The following is a 19220-nucleotide window of genomic DNA, read 5'->3' on the forward strand; positions in this document are numbered from 1 at the left end:
GATATGCATGTGTAACAATGGATTTCTCTCCCATTCTCTGTTCTTGTACAGAACCCACTCCTGTTCTGAAGCCAGCGTCCTTCCTACGGAACCCAGAGCCCACGGTGTCAGCAGAGACCCCGGTGGCCAACCCAGAGACTCCCATCAAGAAGAAGAAAGGCTGGCCCAAGGGCAAGCCCCGCAAGCCCCGTAAGCCCCTGCACTGGAAGAAACGGCCGGGCAGCGGGGCAAAGCCGAATGCCGGGGACACTAGCCTGACCAACTCAGGGGACCCTCCACCCCCCAAGATCAAGATGAAGCCGGGCCGCAAGCCCCAGAGCTGGTACCTACAGCGGGCCCAGGAGGAGGCCGAGAGGCAGGAGGCAGAGAGACAGAGGCTGAGTCTGGGAGGGGTGCAGCAGCTAGACAAGCCCCTCCAGCAGCTAGAGGACCGAGCATGCAAGAGGGCCTCCAGAGCCACAGCTACCGACAACGACAAACACAAAGACTCTGATGAAGAGGATGACTACCTCCCCAAGCCCGTGGAGCAGAGAATCCCCAAGAGGCGGGGGAGACCACCCAAAAACCCAGCCCTGCGACAACAACCAGTCCCAAAGCAGCCCACTGTCTCAGAGCCAGAAGAGGAGGAGGAGACAGCGAGGGGCTGGGTAGAGGACAAGCTCAGCCATCCACCGTCCCGTTCCCTGCTCTCTCCGTCCTCTACCGGAGGCCCCAGGGCTCCCCAGCCCAGTCGACCAGACATGGACAGAGTCATGGCCGACAGGGATGAGGAAGATGAGGAGAGGGAGGATGAAGAGTGTGCCACCCTGGGCACCAGCAGCAGAAGGACTGCGGCCACGCCGGGCTCAGGCAGCAGACGCAGTGACGACCACGATGCAGACGATGAAGGAGACGGACACCTGGAGGACAAGAGCAACAGCAAAAAGCGGAAGAGCCAGGACTCTGAGGAGGAAGAGGATGAAGACGACGAGGAAGAACCTACCTCCCCTGCCTGCTCTCCTCCCGTCAAAGAAGAACCCCAGGGCGGGGAAGGTTTTTTAGACATGCAGGGCAGTGTGCAGGCCAGAGACTCCTACGTCAGCAAGCAGGAGGAGGACGAAGAGGAGGACGAAGAGGCGGAGGAGCTGCAGGAGGTGAAGTGCCGGCCTCTGGACACGGCACAGGACGAGAGAAGGCGGCGGGAGGCAGAGGAGTCAGCAGCAGCGGCCGCGGCGGTGGAAACGGTGACGGCCATCTCAGTCCCCTCTGAGCCCCTGGAGCTGCAGCTGCTGCACCCTGAGGACAAGACGGTCACGCTGCTGATGGAGCCCCAGCACCCTCACCAGCACCCCGACTCCTTCAAGGAGGAGCTGAGCCACCACCACGGGTCCCACCATGGTCAGCACCACCACAGCAACGAGCTGGACCTGGAGACGGTGCAGGCGGTCCAGTCTCTGACCCAGGGAGAGGCCCAGGACGAGGAGCCAGAGAGCCACGGAGTCTCCCACGGAGCCTACCAGGACTGTGAAGAGACGCTGGCCGCCTGCCGCACCCTACAGAGCTACAGCCATGCCGGGGATGCCGAGGAGGAGACTACCCACCTTGCCCTGGTGGAGGAGTGTGGAACCTCCCAGCACAGCAGCCCCCTTCCCCACACTAACCCCCCCATGCCCCCCTTACCCAGCCAGTCAGTCCGCTCCATCAACAGCCCAGCAGGCATGATGGAATCTGGGCTGGGGCAGCAAAGAGGGGGCACACCAGGCCCTACTGGGGGAACAGGGGCAACGGGAGGAGGGTACACCCAGATCACTCCTGAGCACCCCAGTTCCTTGTCGGCCCCATCCCAGCAGAACATGGAGACCAGTCCCATGATGGACGTTCCGTCGGTGTCTGACCACTCCCAGCAGGTGGTGGACAGTGGCTTCAGCGACCTGGGCAGCATCGAGAGCACCACAGAGAACTACGACAATCCCAGCAGCTACGACTCCACCATGGGCGGCGGGGGCAACGGGGGAGGGAACAACGGCAGTAACCATGCGGCGGTGGCTGTGGCTGCCTCTTCCTCGTCATCGACGGGCTCCTCTTCCTCCAGCTCGGTCACACCCTCCTCACAGGGCAGCAGCTGCTCCTTTGTCCCGGCGCCCTGTCTCACGTCTTCCAGCGGCGCAGTGACATCACAGCTCGCCATGGGCAGCTGCAGTCTCATCCAACAAACTGGACCAGGGCTCAATAACGGGCCGGGGGGCAACAATGGTGGCAACAACAGCGTGCCCCCGCCGCCACCCCGTCCCCCATCTGCCAACACCCACCAAGGCATCAAGTCCCCTCAGAGCTGTGTGATCGAGAGGCTGCCCAGCGCCAGCCAGCAATCCCAGAAAAAGGTGCAGCATCAGCCCCCTCAGCAGCAGCAGCAGGCTCCCCACCCCCCGCCCTCGGCCCCTCCAACCCCCCACCCGCCCCAGCAGCAGCAACCTCTGTCCCAGTGCAGTATGGGGAACGGCTTTGGCTCCACGCCTATGATCATGGAGATCCCTGAGAGTGCCTCCCAGGGAGGGGGCCGCAGCCTGTATGAGCGGATGGGCCAGGACTTTGGTGCAGGGGGTTACCCCCAGCCCTCGGCCACGTTCAGCCTGGCTAAGCTGCAGCAGCTCACCAACACCATCATGGACCCCCACGCCATGCCCTACTCTCACTCGGCCTCTGTCACATCTTACGCCACCAGTGTTTCTCTGTCTAACCCCGGACTGGCCCAGCTCTCCCCCTCCCCACTCCCTCCCTTAGCCCAGGGCCAGGCCACCATGACCCCCCCTCCACAACTGAGCTCTGGCTCCATGAACCTGGGCTCCCTGCAGCTGCAGTGCAACATGCCCTCCAGCAACATCGGCCTGCCTCCCCCGCCCCACACCCAGCGGCTGCAGGGCCAAATGGCCACGGTGAAGGGCCACATCTCCATCCGCTCCAAGGCCCAGCTGGCCCCTGCTCCCTCCCCGCACCAGCAGCAACTGTACGGACGCAGCTCTGGGGCCGTGGCCATGCAGGGCTCGCCCCGCACCCTGGCTGTGCAGCGTGGCATGATGCCCAACCTCATGCCCACGCCGGCTGGCTACAACACCATGAACATGAACCAGCTGAACGCCATGTCGGCAGGCTACCGCATGCCACAGCCCATGATGAACAGTGGTTACCATGGGAACCCCCCTTACATGAACCAGCCCACCCAGTACCCCATGCAGATGCAGATGGGCATGATGGGGGGACAGGGGTACCCACAGCAGCCTATGCAGCCCAATCACCACGGCAACATGATGTACACGGGCCCCACCCACCACAGCTACGCCGGCGTCCCCAAACAGTCGCCTTACATGAGCAGATGAGCAGAGCACCGAAGAACAACACCGCAGCTCTAGAGACGGAGATGGGAGGAACACTCTCCAACCTGACCTGACACTCGCTGATGGAGGGAGGGATTCTTTACTGAATGACTTACTGTTGTATCCACCCTCTCCAAAGCCCGGCCGAGCGCAAAGAGAGGGAGGACTATGTTTTTCTGTTTTGTATGTTGTCATTTTGTTCCATTCAGTTGGACACATTTCCCCCCCAAGCTGGCTGTGTAGGGAGTGACCTGGCAGAGCTGGGGCGATACATCACGGCTAAATGGTCCCCTGGTACTGAATGGCAGACTGCTCTAGTCTAGTCAGACCTAAACGACATGCTCCTCTGGCACAGTTTCTACGCTAACAGAAGAGCTCCTCTCCACTGTTTACCTGGCAGAGAGTGGAGGAGGTGGAAGAGGAAGATGGACTTTGGAGGACCTTACATTGTCAAAACTGAGAAAGGAAAAAAAAGTGGTTAACTAATTATATGGAACCATGCACACAATCTTTTAATTGAAATAGGAAGCCTTACCTTTAAAAAAGAGACTATGATTATAATTGTAGATGGACTTGTTTTTTTAATTTTATTATTATTTTGAATACTTTTATTTTTATTTTGACAGCTGTTGAAAAGAACTTGTGTGCAGTCCAACCTGTCTATGCTTTGATCGTGGCATACTGGAATGGTGGTTCACCCTCTAGCTCCGACACGTTCTCACATACACGGTGATCCGTGGCATTTGTCTCAGATATGAGTAGAAGTGGGGCCTCATTGGAGAACAACAGAGTAACAAGTGTGGAGGGTCTTCCAGGTAAGACGGTGTGTATCAGGGCAGAACAGAGGAATACAGTGATGGAGCAGAGACGAGGGGTCCATTAGCCTGTCCATAAATAAATAAACCAGTAGTAATCTCAGCATTACCCACAGGATGCTGTAGCTGTTTGTTCTCAAATTATGAGGTGTAAATGTTCTGGTACTTCCTGTTGATTCACAGCACAGTCCACCAGTCTCCCATTGCAGCATTCACACGTTTTTCATCACACTCCATAGAAGGCTGTTAGGCCTTTTTACTCCATTGATGGTGTACATCTGTCAGCCCCATGCAGTTTACCTTCCATGAAATAAATAAATACACAGAGATTTGAGGTCAAACTCACTGCTTTAAGGAACATCCGCTGTTGGAAATCAGCTGAGCCGCTTTGTTAAGTGTTAGTGACAGGCATCCTCTCTGAAGGGTGTTTTCTGTTAACCAGTTAATCTGTGCAAGTCTAACGTGCACTCCCATTGACTAGTAGAGATGTCTGAGCTCTATGGACTATCGGCATCTAGAGAGGTGGCCAATGCCAAATACTGTGCATTGTGTACGCCCACCACACACGCAAACATCTGGATGGTTACCGTGTTAGGATGGGGAGGGTGGGTTAAGAATTTACCCAGTTGTCTCAGTGTTCCAGTATTCAAAGTCAAAATGAGGATACTTTTCTTACAGACCTGACGTTTCATATATTATTTGTGTGTATTGTTTTTCGTTTGTTTGTTTTATTTTCTCTGAATTTTATCAGACTGGGCAGCTTTCTTTTATGACACAAGCTGACTCTTTTTGACTTTAGAACCTATTGTAGAGAATGTTTTTTCTATAATATAAAGAAATTCTGACGTTGATATTGGTACTGTCATTTTTTTCACTTCTGTTTCAGGAACAAAAACAATACATATTTTTTAGCTTGACTCTTGAGGTAATATTATAAAGAAATTCAAAAAAAAAAAATACCACTCACTTTTAGTGAATTTAAGATGCCTTTAACCTCTCCATTCCACTCATCTCTAGAGTTTTCTATCTTTGTGTAGTATATTAATGCTATTTTAAAACAAAAGGAAAAAGCAAATATCTAAAGGTCACTTAGCTGTTCTTTTGTTTGGATTATTTGTGTGTGAATAGGACGACTTCTTTACATTTAAGAGGCATGTAAAAATGAGCTCAGTATATTTGTCTGTTTATATCGCTTCCCTTTTTGTATCCTTTGTAATTGTACATGGTGCGTTGTAAGCTAAGAGAGAGCGCAAGATATAGAGAGGAATGGGGCTGGCTGGGTGCCTTGTGAAGGTTGATAGCGCCCGGCTGCCTCGATCTCTCTACTTAGTCCCTGTATGTATTTCCATTTATTAGTTTTTTCTTTCTTAGCAAGTACTTTCAAAGAACTCTGTACATTTTAACATAAAACAAAAATAAATTATGTTGAGCCATTTATGTTGTCATGGTATTTCTTGGCTCTATTGTTCTGACTCCTACCAATTCTAATAATTGCTCCTTGGCAGTGATAATAGTTTCTTTATTTAGAAACGAATGTTGCTTGCTTACATTATTTGTGCCTCTTTGCAGATAAAAAGCCTGTAAATATTGCTATGCTAAGCGGGCTCATATAAGATACAGGCTCGTCGGTGACTGCAAAAAGTCAGACATTCCATTCAAAGGAACCCTGTGAAGAAAATGTACCATCATCCCCATCAACAGCTTTCTACTTGTCAAGACACCTGCCACATCTTCAATATAAGCCAGAGTGAGCGATTTTATTATCCTATTTATCATTTACAGAATGACATAGGGAACTGTCAAAGGTTCAGATGATATACTGATTTAACAGTTGGCCTTTTCTCTCTATTGCACATATGTATCACATTAGTGGCCTATTATGTATAACATATTCAAGTAGCCTTCGCTATTTTAAAATACAAAAATGTAATACTATCCTGTCGTCGCAAACACCATGCTCTACCAACTGAGCTACAGAGGACCATTTAAAATTGCATTTCTCATGAATAGAATGTATCCACAAAATGTATCCACAAGATGAAATCTGATACGATCCGTGGACGATGTCTTGACACAAAATGTCAGACACACCGTTTTGGTGAGCCAATCAAGGTGCGTGTTCATCTGCCGTTTAATAGGCGCTGTCCAATTAGAATCGAATTCCGAGTCTGATGTTAAGACACTTCCGCACTTTGGACCAATCACTATTTGGGAGAGGCGGGCAATTCTTGCTGTTTCTCGTCTCCGATTGGTCCTCTCTGGTGTCAGCTTCCTCATTCCGTTCCAGCTAACGGAGAAGAAGCGAAGGCATTTTCTAATTTTTCATTGAGAAAAGGTGAAGGCGAGAGGAAAACACCAATAGATTGTCTTTGGTATGTAATTACACTTTCTAAACAGACGGAATAGCAGTAAAATATTGAGAGCAATGCATGATTAATTCCGTTCTCGGTATTCACCATCGCTGAATGACGGGATCGCCTGCTGTCACAAGACAACTGTGTGTGGCGGGAGGAGGGTCTGAATCACGGATGTTTGTAGGGATACAGATGCAGGCCCGTCTTCCAGTAAAATACCATATTACCGTCGACTCATCTTATTACTGCACAGGTTCGTGTGCATGCAGGTAACCTACCCGTAGCACGGCCGCCCACTGCGGAACCTGATAGCAGGACCGAATATTTAATGAAATCGTGTCACCCAACATGAAACATTGTCACTGCTCATATATGTATGCCTATATTTATTGAAGGTACCACAAGCGCGGCGTAACTCAGACTTTATTCCAACTGCATGTGATGGTATAGCAAAAACCGTTTTAGAGTCGCTAAATTCTTATTTTCCTATCTCAGCTTCCAGCCAAAATGATCCACAGCCTGTTCCTCGTGAATTCCTCCGGGGACATTTTCCTGGAGAAACACTGGAAGAGCGTTGTGAGCCGCTCCGTGTGCGACTACTTCTTCGAGGCACAAGAGCGCGCCAGTGAGCCGGAGAATGTGCCCCCAGTCATCCCGACCCCCCACCACTACCTCATCAGCGTCCTCAGGCACCGCATCTACTTTGTGGCGGTCATCCAGAGCGAGGTGCCGCCGCTCTTTGTCATCGAGTTCCTACACAGGGTAGTTGATACATTCCAGGTTTGTACTTGGTATACTAACTTTTCATCCTTTCACTTGTACTTGTTCAGGCTCTTCATCACCACCACCTAGATCTACTTTGCAATGTAATCTGTCCAGCAGGCTAGAGTCTTAGAACTGGTCACTCTCTCTGAGTTACTGATTGTCTTATTGTTAAGTTACAAGTGTTTTTACTTTTTTAAAGAAAGTCGTAAGTCATTGATCAGAATATACTCATCCCTCCCTGTTATTAGGACTATTTTGGGGTGTGCACAGAGGCAGCGATCAAGGACAATGTGGTGGTAGTATATGAGCTGCTAGAAGAGATGCTGGACAATGGCTTCCCCCTGGCCACAGAGTCCAACATCCTCAAAGAGCTCATCAAGCCACCCACCATCCTGCGCACAGTGGTTAACACCATCACAGGTGCCTGAAGATTACCATGTCTGCCTCTACACAGTCACTATGTCACCACTTTTTCCTGCCCATAACAACCTCAACCTCATAGTATTATACCACATAACCTGACCATGAAAAACCTCAACCTCATAGTATTATACCACATAACCTGACCATGAAAAACCTCTACCTCATAGTATTATACCACATAACCTGACCATGAAAAACCTCTACCTCATAGTATTATACCACATAACCTGACCATGAAAAACCTCTACCTCATAGTATTATACCACATAACCTGACCATGAAAAACAGGCCCTTAGTCATGACATATGTGTTCATCGTTATGTACATTATTTCTTAATTATTTACATATTATTGGCAGCATTGGAAAAAATACTGTATGTTTTTAAACTTTTCATTTAGACCCATGTCACTGTACACAACTATCTGAATGTGTACATCATTTTTTGTCATATTTGACTGTTCTGTTGTCTGTAGGCAGCACCAATGTAGGGGAGCAGCTCCCTACTGGACAGTTGTCTGTAGTGCCATGGCGACGCACTGGAGTCAAGTATACCAACAACGAGGCCTATTTTGATGTAGTGGAGGAGGTTGATGCCATCATTGATAAATCAGGTATAGTTGGCCCACTGCCCCATCATACTGTCAGCTAAACCTGACCCATTAATAACAGAAACACAGATCTTGACATTCTGATTGACTCTTTCTCCATCTCTCTCCATGTTTCTCTCACACACTGTTAGGCTCCACTATCACAGCAGAGATCCAGGGGGTGATTGATGCCTGTGTGAAACTAACAGGCATGCCTGACCTCACTCTCTCGTTCATGGTGGGTCCTCTCTCTCTCTCTAGCCCAGGGGTAGGCAATAATATTGGCTCGAGGGCCACATCAGGGTTTCAAAATTCAGCGGATGGCTGCACATATTTTTTTCCCCCAAACCTGTTTGTTTTGTCAAAAGCAATTTAAGGTCAAGAAAAAGGGCAGTTATTTGAAAATATATGTCCATTGTAATTTCTACATACTTTCTATCTCCTTTTAGATGTTCAAGAGTAGCCTGGCGTGTTTGTTTTTTAACCCATTGAATGGTCTTGCGGGCCAGATCCGTAGTTTGCCCACTCGTGCTCTAGCCAGTAGTTTATATCCACTCTTGTCCTTAGCAAAGAACCTTTCCCTCTCTTACTCTCCTTATGAAATAATTCATGTTTTGTAATGTTTTTGACCTGTGTTGTGTAACTGTAGACTTCCTGTCTGTTTCTCCCCCCCTCCCCTTCTCTCTATCTTGATACACCTGTCTGATCCTGTTTCAGAACCCTCGTCTGCTAGATGATGTGAGCTTCCACCCGTGTGTGAGGTTCAAGCGCTGGGAAGCTGAGAGGATCCTCTCCTTTATCCCCCCCAGACGGAAACTTCCGGCTGCTCTCCTATCACGTCAGCTGCCAGAAGTCAGTACTGCGCTCTTTTTACCTCTGCAAAGCCAGACTAAACATCATGTTATGTGCTCAAGGCATAACACACACACACACACACACGCACACACCGTATCTGAATGTTTGCTTTTTCTTTTCATTTTCTTAATTCAGTCTCCACCCATTAAGGTCAACAAGGTATTTCAAAATTGACATTGTAGTTGGGGCTCAAACTACATTTACATCATTTAAGTCATTTAGCAGACGCTCTTATCCAGAGCGACTTACAAATTGGTGCATTCACCTTATGACATCCAGTGGAACAGCCACTTTACAATAGTGCATCTACATATTTTAAGGGGGGGGGGGTGAGAAGGATTACTTTATCCTATCCTAGGTATTCCTTAAAGAGGTGGGGTTTCAGGTGTCTCCGGAAGGTGGTGATTGACTCCGCTGTCCTGGCGTCGTGAGGGAGTTTGTTCCACCATTGGGGAGCCAGAGCAGCGAACAGTTTTGACTGGGCTGAGCGGGAACTGTACTTCCTCAGTGGTAGGGAGGCGAGCAGGCCAGAGGTGGATGAACGCAGTGCCCTTATTTGGGTGTAGGGCCTGATCAGAGCCTGGAGGTACTGAGGTGCCGTTCCCCTCACAGCTCCGTAGGCAAGCACCATGGTCTTGTAGCGGATGCGAGCTTCAACTGGAAGCCAGTGGAGAGAGCGGAGGAGCGGGGTGACGTGAGAGAACTTGGGAAGGTTGAACACTAGACGGGCTGCGGCGTTCTGGATGAGTTGAAGGGGTTTAATGGCACAGGCAGGGAGCCCAGCCAACAGCGAGTTGCAGTAATCCAGACGGGAGATGACAAGTGCCTGGATTAGGACCTGCGCCGCTTCCTGTGTGAGGCAGGGTCGTACTCTGCGGATGTTGTAGAGCATGAACCTACAGGAACGGGCCACCGCCTTGATGTTAGTTGAGAACGACAGGGTGTTGTCCAGGATCACGCCAAGGTTCTTAGCGCTCTGGGAGGAGGACACAATGGAGTTGTCAACCGTGATGGCGAGATCATGGAACGGGCAGTCCTTCCCCGGGAGGAAGAGCAGCTCCGTCTTGCCGAAGTTCAGCTTGAGATGGTGATCCGTCATCCACACTGATATGTCTGCCAGACATGCAGAGATGCGATTCGCCACCTGGTCATCAGAAGGGGGAAAGGAGAAGATTAATTGTGTGTCGTCTGCATAGCAATGATAGGAGAGACCATGTGAGGTTATGACAGAGCCAAGTGACTTGGTGTATAGCGAGAATAGGAGAGGGCCTAGAACAGAGCCCTGGGGGACACCAGTGGTGAGAGCGCATGGTGAGGAGACAGATTCTCGCCACGCCACCTGGTAGGAGCGACCTGTCAGGTAGGACGCAATCCAAGCGTGGGCCACGCCGGAGATGCCCAACTCGGAGAGGGTGGAGAGGAGGATCTGATGGTTCACAGTATCGAAGGCAGCCGATAGGTCTAGAAGGATGAGAGCAGAGGAGAGAGAGTTAGCTTTAGCGGTGCGGAGCGCCTCCGTGATACAGAGAAGAGCAGTCTCAGTTGAATGACTAGTCTTGAAACCTGACTGATTTGGATCAAGAAGGTCATTCTGAGAGAGATAGCGGGAGAGCTGACCAAGGACGGCACGTTCAAGAGTTTTGGAGAGAAAAGGAAGAAGGGATACTGGTCTGTAGTTGTTGACATCGGAGGGATCGAGTGTAGGTTTTTTCAGAAGGGGTGCAACTCTCGCTCTCTTGAAGACGGAAGGGACGTAGCCAGCGGTCAGGGATAAGTTGATGAGCGAGGTGAGGTAAGGGAGAAGGTCTCCGGAAATGGTCTGGAGAAGAGAGGAGGGGATAGGGTCAAGCGGGCAGGTTGTTGGGCGGCCGGCCGTCACAAGACGCGAGATTTCATCTGGAGAGAGAGGGGAGAAAGAGGTCAGAGCACAGGGTAGGGCACTGTGAGCAGAACCAGCGGTGTCGTTTGACTTAGCAAACGAGGATCGGATGTCGTCGACCTTCTTTTCAAAATGGTTGACGAAGTCATCTGCAGAGAGGGAGGAGGGGGGAGGGGGAGGAGGATTCAGGAGGGAGGAGAAGGTGGCAAAGAGCTTCCTAGGGTTAGAGGCAGATGCTTGGAATTTAGAGTGGTAGAAAGTGGCTTTAGCAGCAGAGACAGAGGAGGAAAATGTAGAGAGGAGGGAGTGAAAGGATGCCAGGTCCGCAGGGAGGCGAGTTTTCCTCCATTTCCGCTCGGCTGCCCGGAGCCCTGTTCTGTGAGCTCGCAATGAGTCGTCAAGCCACGGAGCGGGAGGGGAGGACCGAGCCGGCCTGGAAGATAGGGGACATAGAGAGTCAAAGGATGCAGAAAGGGAGGAGAGGAGGGTTGAGGAGGCAGAATCAGGAGATAGGTTGGAGAAGGTTTGAGCAGAGGGAAGAGATGATAGGATGGAAGAGGAGAGAGTAGCGGGGGAGAGAGAGCGAAGGTTGGGACGGCGCGATACCATCCGAGTAGGGGCAGTGTGGGAAGTGTTGGATGAGAGCGAGAGGGAAAAGGATACAAGGTAGTGGTCGGAGACTTGGAGGGGAGTTGCAATGAGGTTAGTGGAAAAACAGCATCTAGTAAAGATGAGGTCGAGCGTATTGCCTGCCTTGTGAGTAGGGGGGAAGGTGAGAGGGTGAGGTCAAAAGAGGAGAGGAGTGGAAAGAAGGAGGCAGAGAGGAATGAGTCAAAGGTAGACGTGGGGAGGTTAAAGTCGCCCAGAACTGTGAGAGGTGAGCCGTCCTCAGGAAAGGAGCTTATCAAGGCATCAAGCTCATTGATGAACTCTCCGAGGGGACCTGGAGGGCGATAAATGATAAGGATGTTAAGCTTGAAAGGGCTGGTAACTGTGACAGCATGAAATTCAAAGGAGGCGATAGACAGATGGGTAAGGGGAGAAAGAGAGAATGACCACTTGGGAGAGATAAGGATCCCGATGCCACCACCCCGCTGACCAGAAGCTCTCGGGGTGTGCGAGAACACGTGGGCGGACGAAGAGAGAGCAGTAGGAGTAGCAGTGTTATCTGTGGTGATCCATGTTTCTGTCAGTGCCAAGAAGTCGAGGGACTGGAGGGAGGCATAGGCTGAGATGAACTCTGCCTTGTTGGCTGCAGATCGGCAGTTCCAGAGGCTACCGGAGACCTGGAACTCCACGTGGGTCGTGCGCGCTGGGACCACCAGATTAGGGTGGCAGCGGCCACGCGGTGTGGAGCGTTTGTATGGTCTGTGCAGAGAGGAGAGAACAGGGATAGACAGACACATAGTTGACAGGCTACAGAAGAGGCTACGCTAATGCAAGGAGATTGGAATGACAAGTGGACTACACGTCTCAAATGTTCAGAAAGTTAAGCTTACGTAGCAAGAATCTTATTGACTAAAATGATTAAAATGATACAGTACTGCTGAAGTAGGCTAGCTGGCAGTGGCTGCGTTGAGTTGAGTTGATGTAAAATGTTAGCTAGATGAAGTCCTGTGTTTGGTTTAACGTTACATGAATTATTAAATGGATGTTTTTGGCAAAGCATTAGATATAAGTACAATAGTATAGTGCTGCGGACATCTATTGGTATAGATTGGATCATTATTCACTTGTGGTTTGGCTTGGGAAAACCCAGAAACAATATTTTACAGCAATGCCAGTATGTTAATGCTCTTAATGTTTACAATATATATCCACATTTTTTGTTTGAAGTTTCATGTTTAAAAGTTGTAACAAACTGCCATCTGTGCAGAAAATAATTTGCTTGTTCTTTCAGCATTATTCACTTACTTGCACACTTTGTGTTCAGTGTGCTTTGTGCTGTTTCTGTCTCTGTGCCTGTCCTAACTGTGTTATTCTGACACTCTGTCTGCCCCTCAGTCTGGTGGCCATCCCAGTGTACGTTAAGCACAACATCACGTTTAGGGAGGGTAGTTCTCAGGGCCGCTTTGAGCTGACCCTGAGCCCCAAGCAGACCATGGGGAAGGGGTTAGAGGCTGTTCTAATCAGCAGCCAGCTACCCAGAGGAGTCCTCAACACCAACCTCAACCCCTCCCAGGGGACATACAACTTCGACCCTGTCACTAAGGTAAGGTGGTGGGAAAAGGAGTGTGTGTGAGAGAAAGGGAGTGACAGTCTGTGTGTGTGTATGCAGAATTTACCTGACAGGTTTAGTGTCTGCTGTAAACATACAGAAGGGTATACAGTGCATTCGGAAAGTATTTATGACCCCTTGATTTTTTTTCTCCCACGTTTTGTTACGTTACAGCCTTATTCTGAAATGGATTAAATAAAAATTCTCATCAATCTACACACAATACCCCATAATGACAAGCGAAAATGGGTTTTTCTAAATTTGTGCAAATATATACAAACAGAAATACCTTATTTACATAAGTATTCAGACCCTTTGCTATGAGACTCGAAATTGAGCTTAGGTGCATCCTGTTTCCATTAATCATCCTTGAGATGTTTCTAAATCTTGGAGTCAACCTGTGGTAAATTCAATTGATTGGATATGATTTGGAAAGGCGCACACACACCTGTCTATATAAGGTCCCACAGTTGACAGTGCATGTCAGAGCAAAAACCAAGGAAGGTGACCAAGATCCTGATGGTCACTCTTGACAGAGCTCCAGAGTTCCTCGGTGGAGATGGGAGAACCTTCCAGAAAGACAACCATCTCTGCAGCACTCCACCAATCAAATCAAATTTGATTTGTCACATACACATGGTTAGCAAATGTTCATGCGAGTGTAGCGAAATGCTTGTGCTTCTAGTTCCGACAATGCAGTAATAACCAACGAGTAACCTAACAATTCCACAACTACTACCTTATACACACAAGTGTAAAGGGATAAAGAATATGTACATAAAGATATATGAATGAGTGATGGTACAGAACGGCATAGGCAAGATGCAGTAGCTGGTATAGAGTACAGTATATACATATGAGATGAGTCATGTAGGGTATGTAAACATTAAGTGGTATTGTTTAAAGTGGCTAGTGATACATTTTTTATATCAATTCCTATTATTAAAGTGGCTGGAGTTGAGTCGGTATGTTGGCAGCAGCCACTCAATGTTAGCGGTGGCTGTTTTAACAGTCTGATGGCCTTGAGACTGTTAAACAGGTCTTTATGGTAGATGGGCCAGACAGCCGTCACTCCTCAGTAAAAGGCACATGAAAGCCTCCTTGGAGTTTGCCAAAAGGCACCTAAATGGCTCACAGATCATGAGAAACAAGATTCTCTGTTCTGATGAAACCAAGATTTAACTCCTTGGCCTGAATGCCAAGTGTCATGTTTGGAGGAAACCTGGCACCATCCCCACGGTAAAACATGGTGGTGGCAGCATCATGCTGTGTGGATGTTTTTCGGCTGCAGGGACTGGGAGATTAGTCAGGATTGAGAGAAAGATAAACAGAGCAAAGCACAGAGAGATCCTTGATGAAAACCTGTTCCAGAGCACACAGGACCTCAGACTCGGGTGAAGGTTCACTTTCCAACAGGACAATGACCCAAAGCACAAAGCCAAGACAACGCCAGGAATGGCTTCGGGACAAGTCTCTGAATGTCCTTGAGTGGCCCAGCCAGAGCCCGGACGTGAACCTGATCAACACAGACCTGAAAGTAGCTGTGCAGCGACATTCCCCATCCAACCTGACAGGGTTCGAGAGGATTTGCAGAGAAGAATGGGAGAAACTCCCCAAATACAGGTGTGCCAAGCTTGTAGGGTCATACCCAAGAAGACGCGAGGCTGTAATTGCTGCCAAAGGTGCTTCAAGAAATTACTGAGTAAAGGGTCTGAATACGTATGTAAATGTGATATTTTTAATGAATTAGCAAACATTTCTAAACATGTTTATGCCTTGTCATTATGGAGTATTGTGTATAAATGAGGGATATTTCTTTTTTGAATAAGGCTATAACGTAACAAAATGTGAAAACAGTCAAGGGGCCTGAATACTTTCCGAATGACTGTATAATCTTACATTTAATTAATTGGTTAATTCCTCCTCGCACCCACCTGTTTGCGTTCAAAACAATACCCTTCTCCCTGTGTGGGAATAACAGTGGAAGGTTGCTGTGTTGTCCCTTTTGCAGCTCTTGTCATGGGACGTGGGTAAAATCAACCCTCAGAAGCTGCCTAGTTTAAAGGGCTCTATGAGCCTGCAGGCAGGGGCCTCCAAGCCAGACGAGAACCCCACCATCAACATCCAGTTCAAGATCCAACAGTCGGCCCTTTCAGGTTAAACGCACCTTATCAGAATTGGTTATTACACACTAGAGTAGCAGTTGCTCCTTAGCCGCTGAACTAGTATTAGTTAACTTTACCCATATTCTTAACCATAATAATTTTTGATGAAAGAATATCTAACCCTGGATAATATATTAATATTGTATCTACTAACTCCATATTAGTCAGCCACATGACATCCACACAGTTTATTCACAGTAACACCTACCACTAGATGGAGACAAGATACTCTTATTTGTATCTGATCTATCGGATACCCACAGTGGTTTGCATCGGTTTCCAAAAGGGATGTGTGCTACTTCTCTTGCAATGGCCAAATCAATGATTTATATGACTTTCTGCAGAATACATATTAAATAGACATGTGACACCTTATCAGAATTGGTTATTACACACTAGAGTAGCAGTTGCTCCTTAGCCGCTGAACTAGTATTAGTTAACTTTACCCATATTCTTAACCGTAATAATTTTGTGATGAAAGAAATATCTAACCCTGGATAATATATTAATAATATATTAATATTGTATCTACTAACTCCATCTCTCTTTTAATTGACTTGTTCTTCTCCAGGACTGAAGGTGAATCGGTTGGATATGTACGGGGAGAAATACAAACCATTCAAAGGCATCAAGTACATGACCAAGGCCGGCAAATTCCAGGTGCGGACATAGAGGCTCGGCTCTCCGCTCTCTGGCCTCTGCACCAATACTACTACTGTAAAAGAGAGAGGGAGGTTTCCGATGGTGGGGAATAAATACAGAAAATATAGGGAAGGGAGTGGCTATGGTACATTCCCTGTGTAAATGCATTTCAGGATTTATCCACACAAACTGTGGGCTCTGCTGTCTAACTGAACTAGCTACCACAGAATGTGTGACACGACACACAAAAGCATATTTAATGGAGTTGTTTGCACAGTCAAATAGGTGGCGATAAGAGACTATCCGTCTTAATGTGTCTACAGCATTTTTAGTAAGCTAAAGCCTGGAATTGGTCTCTCTGTTGTGTCATTTCTGGTTCCTTTTTCCAATCTCTTTGCTACCCTTTGAGTTCCTTTTGTGAGTGAGAATAGCAGACAAAATGGTTTCCTGTGCTTCTGCTACTACTTTTCTTCTCATGCTCCCATCCATTCCTTATAACCAACGGCCCAGAGTTTGGGTCAATTCGAGTTAACACAGCCACACTGTCATAATTATTTATTGAGTTTATTAAAAAATGTTAACCTTTATTTAACTTGGCAAGTCAGTTAAGAACAAATTCTTATTTACAATGACGGCCTACCAAAAGGCCTCCTGCGGGGACAGGGGCCTGCGATTAAAAAAATAAATACAATATAAATATAGGACAAAACACACATCACTACAAGAGGGACTCAACACTACATAAAAAGAGACCTAAAACAACATAACAAAACATGACAGCAACACAACAATGGTAGCAGTACAAACATTGGGCAAAGTCAACAGCACAAAGGTCAAGAAGGAAGAGACAATACATCATGCAAAGCAGCCACAACTGTCAGTAAGAGTGTCCATGATTGAGTCTTTGAATGAAGAGATTGAGATAAACTGTCCAGTTTGAGTGTTGCAGCTTGCTCCAGTTGCTAGCTGCAGCGAAGTGAAAAGAGGAGCGACCCAGGAAAGTGTGTGCTTTGGGGACCTTTAACAGAATGTGACTGGCAGAATGGGTGTTGTATGTGGAGGATGAGAGCTGCAGTAGACATCTGAGATAGGGGGGAGAGATGCCTAAGCGAGTTATATAAATAAGCATCAACCAGTGGGTCTTGCGACAGGTATACAGAGATTACCAGTTTACTGAAGAGTATAGAGTGCAGTGATGTGTCCTATAAGGAGCATTAGTGGCAAATCTGATGGCCGAATGGTAAAGAACATCTAGCCGCTTGAGAGCACCCTCGCCTGCTGATCTATAAATAATGTTTCCGTAATCTAGCATGGGTAGGATGGTCATCTGAATCAGGGTTAGTTTGGCAGCTGGAGTGAAAGAGGAGCGATTACGATAGAGGAAACCAAGTCTAGATTTAACTTGAGCCTGCAGCTTTGATATGTGCTGAGTTAAGCACTGCACTGTCGAGCCATACTCCCAAGTACTTGTATGAGGTGATGACCTCAAGCTCTAAACCCTCAGGTAGTAATAACACCTTTGGGAAGAGGGGCATTCGTCTTACCAAACCACATGACCTTTGTTTTGGAGGTGTTCAGAACAAGGTTAAGGGTAGCAAAAGCTTGTTGGACACTAAGAAAGCTTTGAGGTTGCAGTGACACATCCATAATCTGCGCGGAAACCAGATTGCATACCAGAGAGAATACTATAGACATCAAGAAAGCCAGTCAGTTGATTATTGACAAGTTTTTTTCCGACACTTGATAAACAGGGCAACATAGAAATGATGGCTAAGCTCGGCCCATTTCTACAATTAATCTTCTTAATCTGATTTTACCCTAACCTTAAAGTAAGACCAAATATATATATTTTTCCATCAATTTTGACTTTGAGGCTGTAGAATCTGACTTTGTGGTTGTGTTATCTAGTGGGATCCCAGAGTTTCTTCTGGCCAGGACTGGATAAGTTCCTGGCTCTACCTGTATTACATGTTATTCTAAATTCTGTTTTCCCTTGCTACTTTCTCCCTTTACTTATTCCAATGCTCCCTGTTTTCTGAACTTCTCTCTTCGGTCCTCCAAACCAAATGCACTTCTGTGTCTCTCTGTTATCAACTCTGGAGTCACACGCTGGAGTTTGGGAATGCAACATGAAATTCCTCCGCCTGACTCATTCACTACCATGCCTATTGTTCTGTCAACAGTTAATACTGTAGGCATAACCATGTCATTCTCAAATCCAATCTAGTGGTTTGTAGGATGAGGTTGACACAGTACGTTACTGTTTTTCCCTCTTTTTCTATATCATGTAAGGCGTCAGGTCGAGCACCTTGCTGTGGCCTACCTGATGTTTTATTCACCTTAATCCATCCTGATGGCCTTTTTAAAAGTATTATTTATTCAACAATAATATAATCCTGATACGAGCACCAAATTGCATGCTGAATAACCCAGCTCATATCATGCAGCTCAAATGTATCTTTATTACTCTATAGTGAATTCTACAGAGGCTTGAGCATCATGAAGACCAATAACATGAAACATGCTGCCCCCCTATGATGTTATTGAAGCTGTTACTCACAGTGGCCTGGCTTTCCTCTGTGTAGGTATGTTTTCTATAAGTTCTCCATACTGCAGTTTGATGACACGGTTGGTTGGGTTTCCCTATCAAGAATGTTCAAGGTTCGGGTTTACAGCTTTTGTTTTGTTTGTGTCTTTGTCAAATGAATTCAAATTTAGTTGTACAATGCTATGACATTAAAGAATTAAGAAGTGATATGATATACGTTGAATTATCCAGTCCATTGTGTTCCCCTCTGATAGATACCAGGACATCACAAATCAATGTAGTGGTTGTACCAACTAAAATAACCGAATTTGTCTACATGTTTGTAACAACAAACACATTTCTGTCTAAAAATCATTGAGTATTATAAGAGCCCATTTATGATGATGTATGTGAGGTTTGATTAAAGGTTCATGCCATCCTTTTTAGTTTCACTTAATTTTAATACAATGATCTTGAAGTAAAGTATCATCAAAAATGGGAAAATAATGTTTTGGGGTCTGTTTCTTTTCTACCCCATGTCATAGGCTCAGGGGTTAAAGTAACGCGGTATGGTCAGGTACTGCATCCAGGTTAAATAAATAGTGGGGGTATGCCGTACCGGTAAAACGCGAGTCTATC

The 19220-nt window shown here is 47.4% G+C and overlaps 2 protein-coding genes across 6 annotated transcripts in view; both read left to right on the forward strand.

Annotated features, from left to right (window-relative positions):
• kat6a (K(lysine) acetyltransferase 6A) overlaps nt 1-5600 on the forward strand; it is a 58226-nt gene extending 52626 nt beyond the window's left edge. For all 5 annotated transcript variants that reach the window (XM_046351124.1, XM_046351126.1, XM_046351125.1 and 2 more), the window contains exon 17: nt 52-5600. In XM_046351124.1, the coding sequence (XP_046207080.1) occupies nt 52-3353 (3302 nt within the window). In that variant the 3' untranslated portion in view covers nt 3354-5600. The remainder of the gene's footprint in view (nt 1-51) is intronic.
• An 839-nt stretch (nt 5601-6439) lies between these two features.
• LOC124036478 (AP-3 complex subunit mu-2-like) lies at nt 6440-19023 on the forward strand. The gene is given in 10 exon segments (XM_046351130.1): nt 6440-6788; nt 7015-7299; nt 7533-7704; nt 8182-8319; nt 8448-8533; nt 9013-9096; nt 9098-9147; nt 13034-13241; nt 15259-15403; nt 15984-19023. Coding segments are annotated over 10 exon segments (1275 nt in total). The 5' UTR covers nt 6440-6782; the 3' UTR covers nt 16085-19023.
• Nucleotides 19024-19220: the final 197 nt, after the last annotated feature.

This window comes from Oncorhynchus gorbuscha, linkage group LG05 (assembly GCF_021184085.1).
Source record: "Oncorhynchus gorbuscha isolate QuinsamMale2020 ecotype Even-year linkage group LG05, OgorEven_v1.0, whole genome shotgun sequence".
In the NCBI taxonomy this organism is placed as follows: Eukaryota; Metazoa; Chordata; class Actinopteri; order Salmoniformes; family Salmonidae; genus Oncorhynchus; species Oncorhynchus gorbuscha.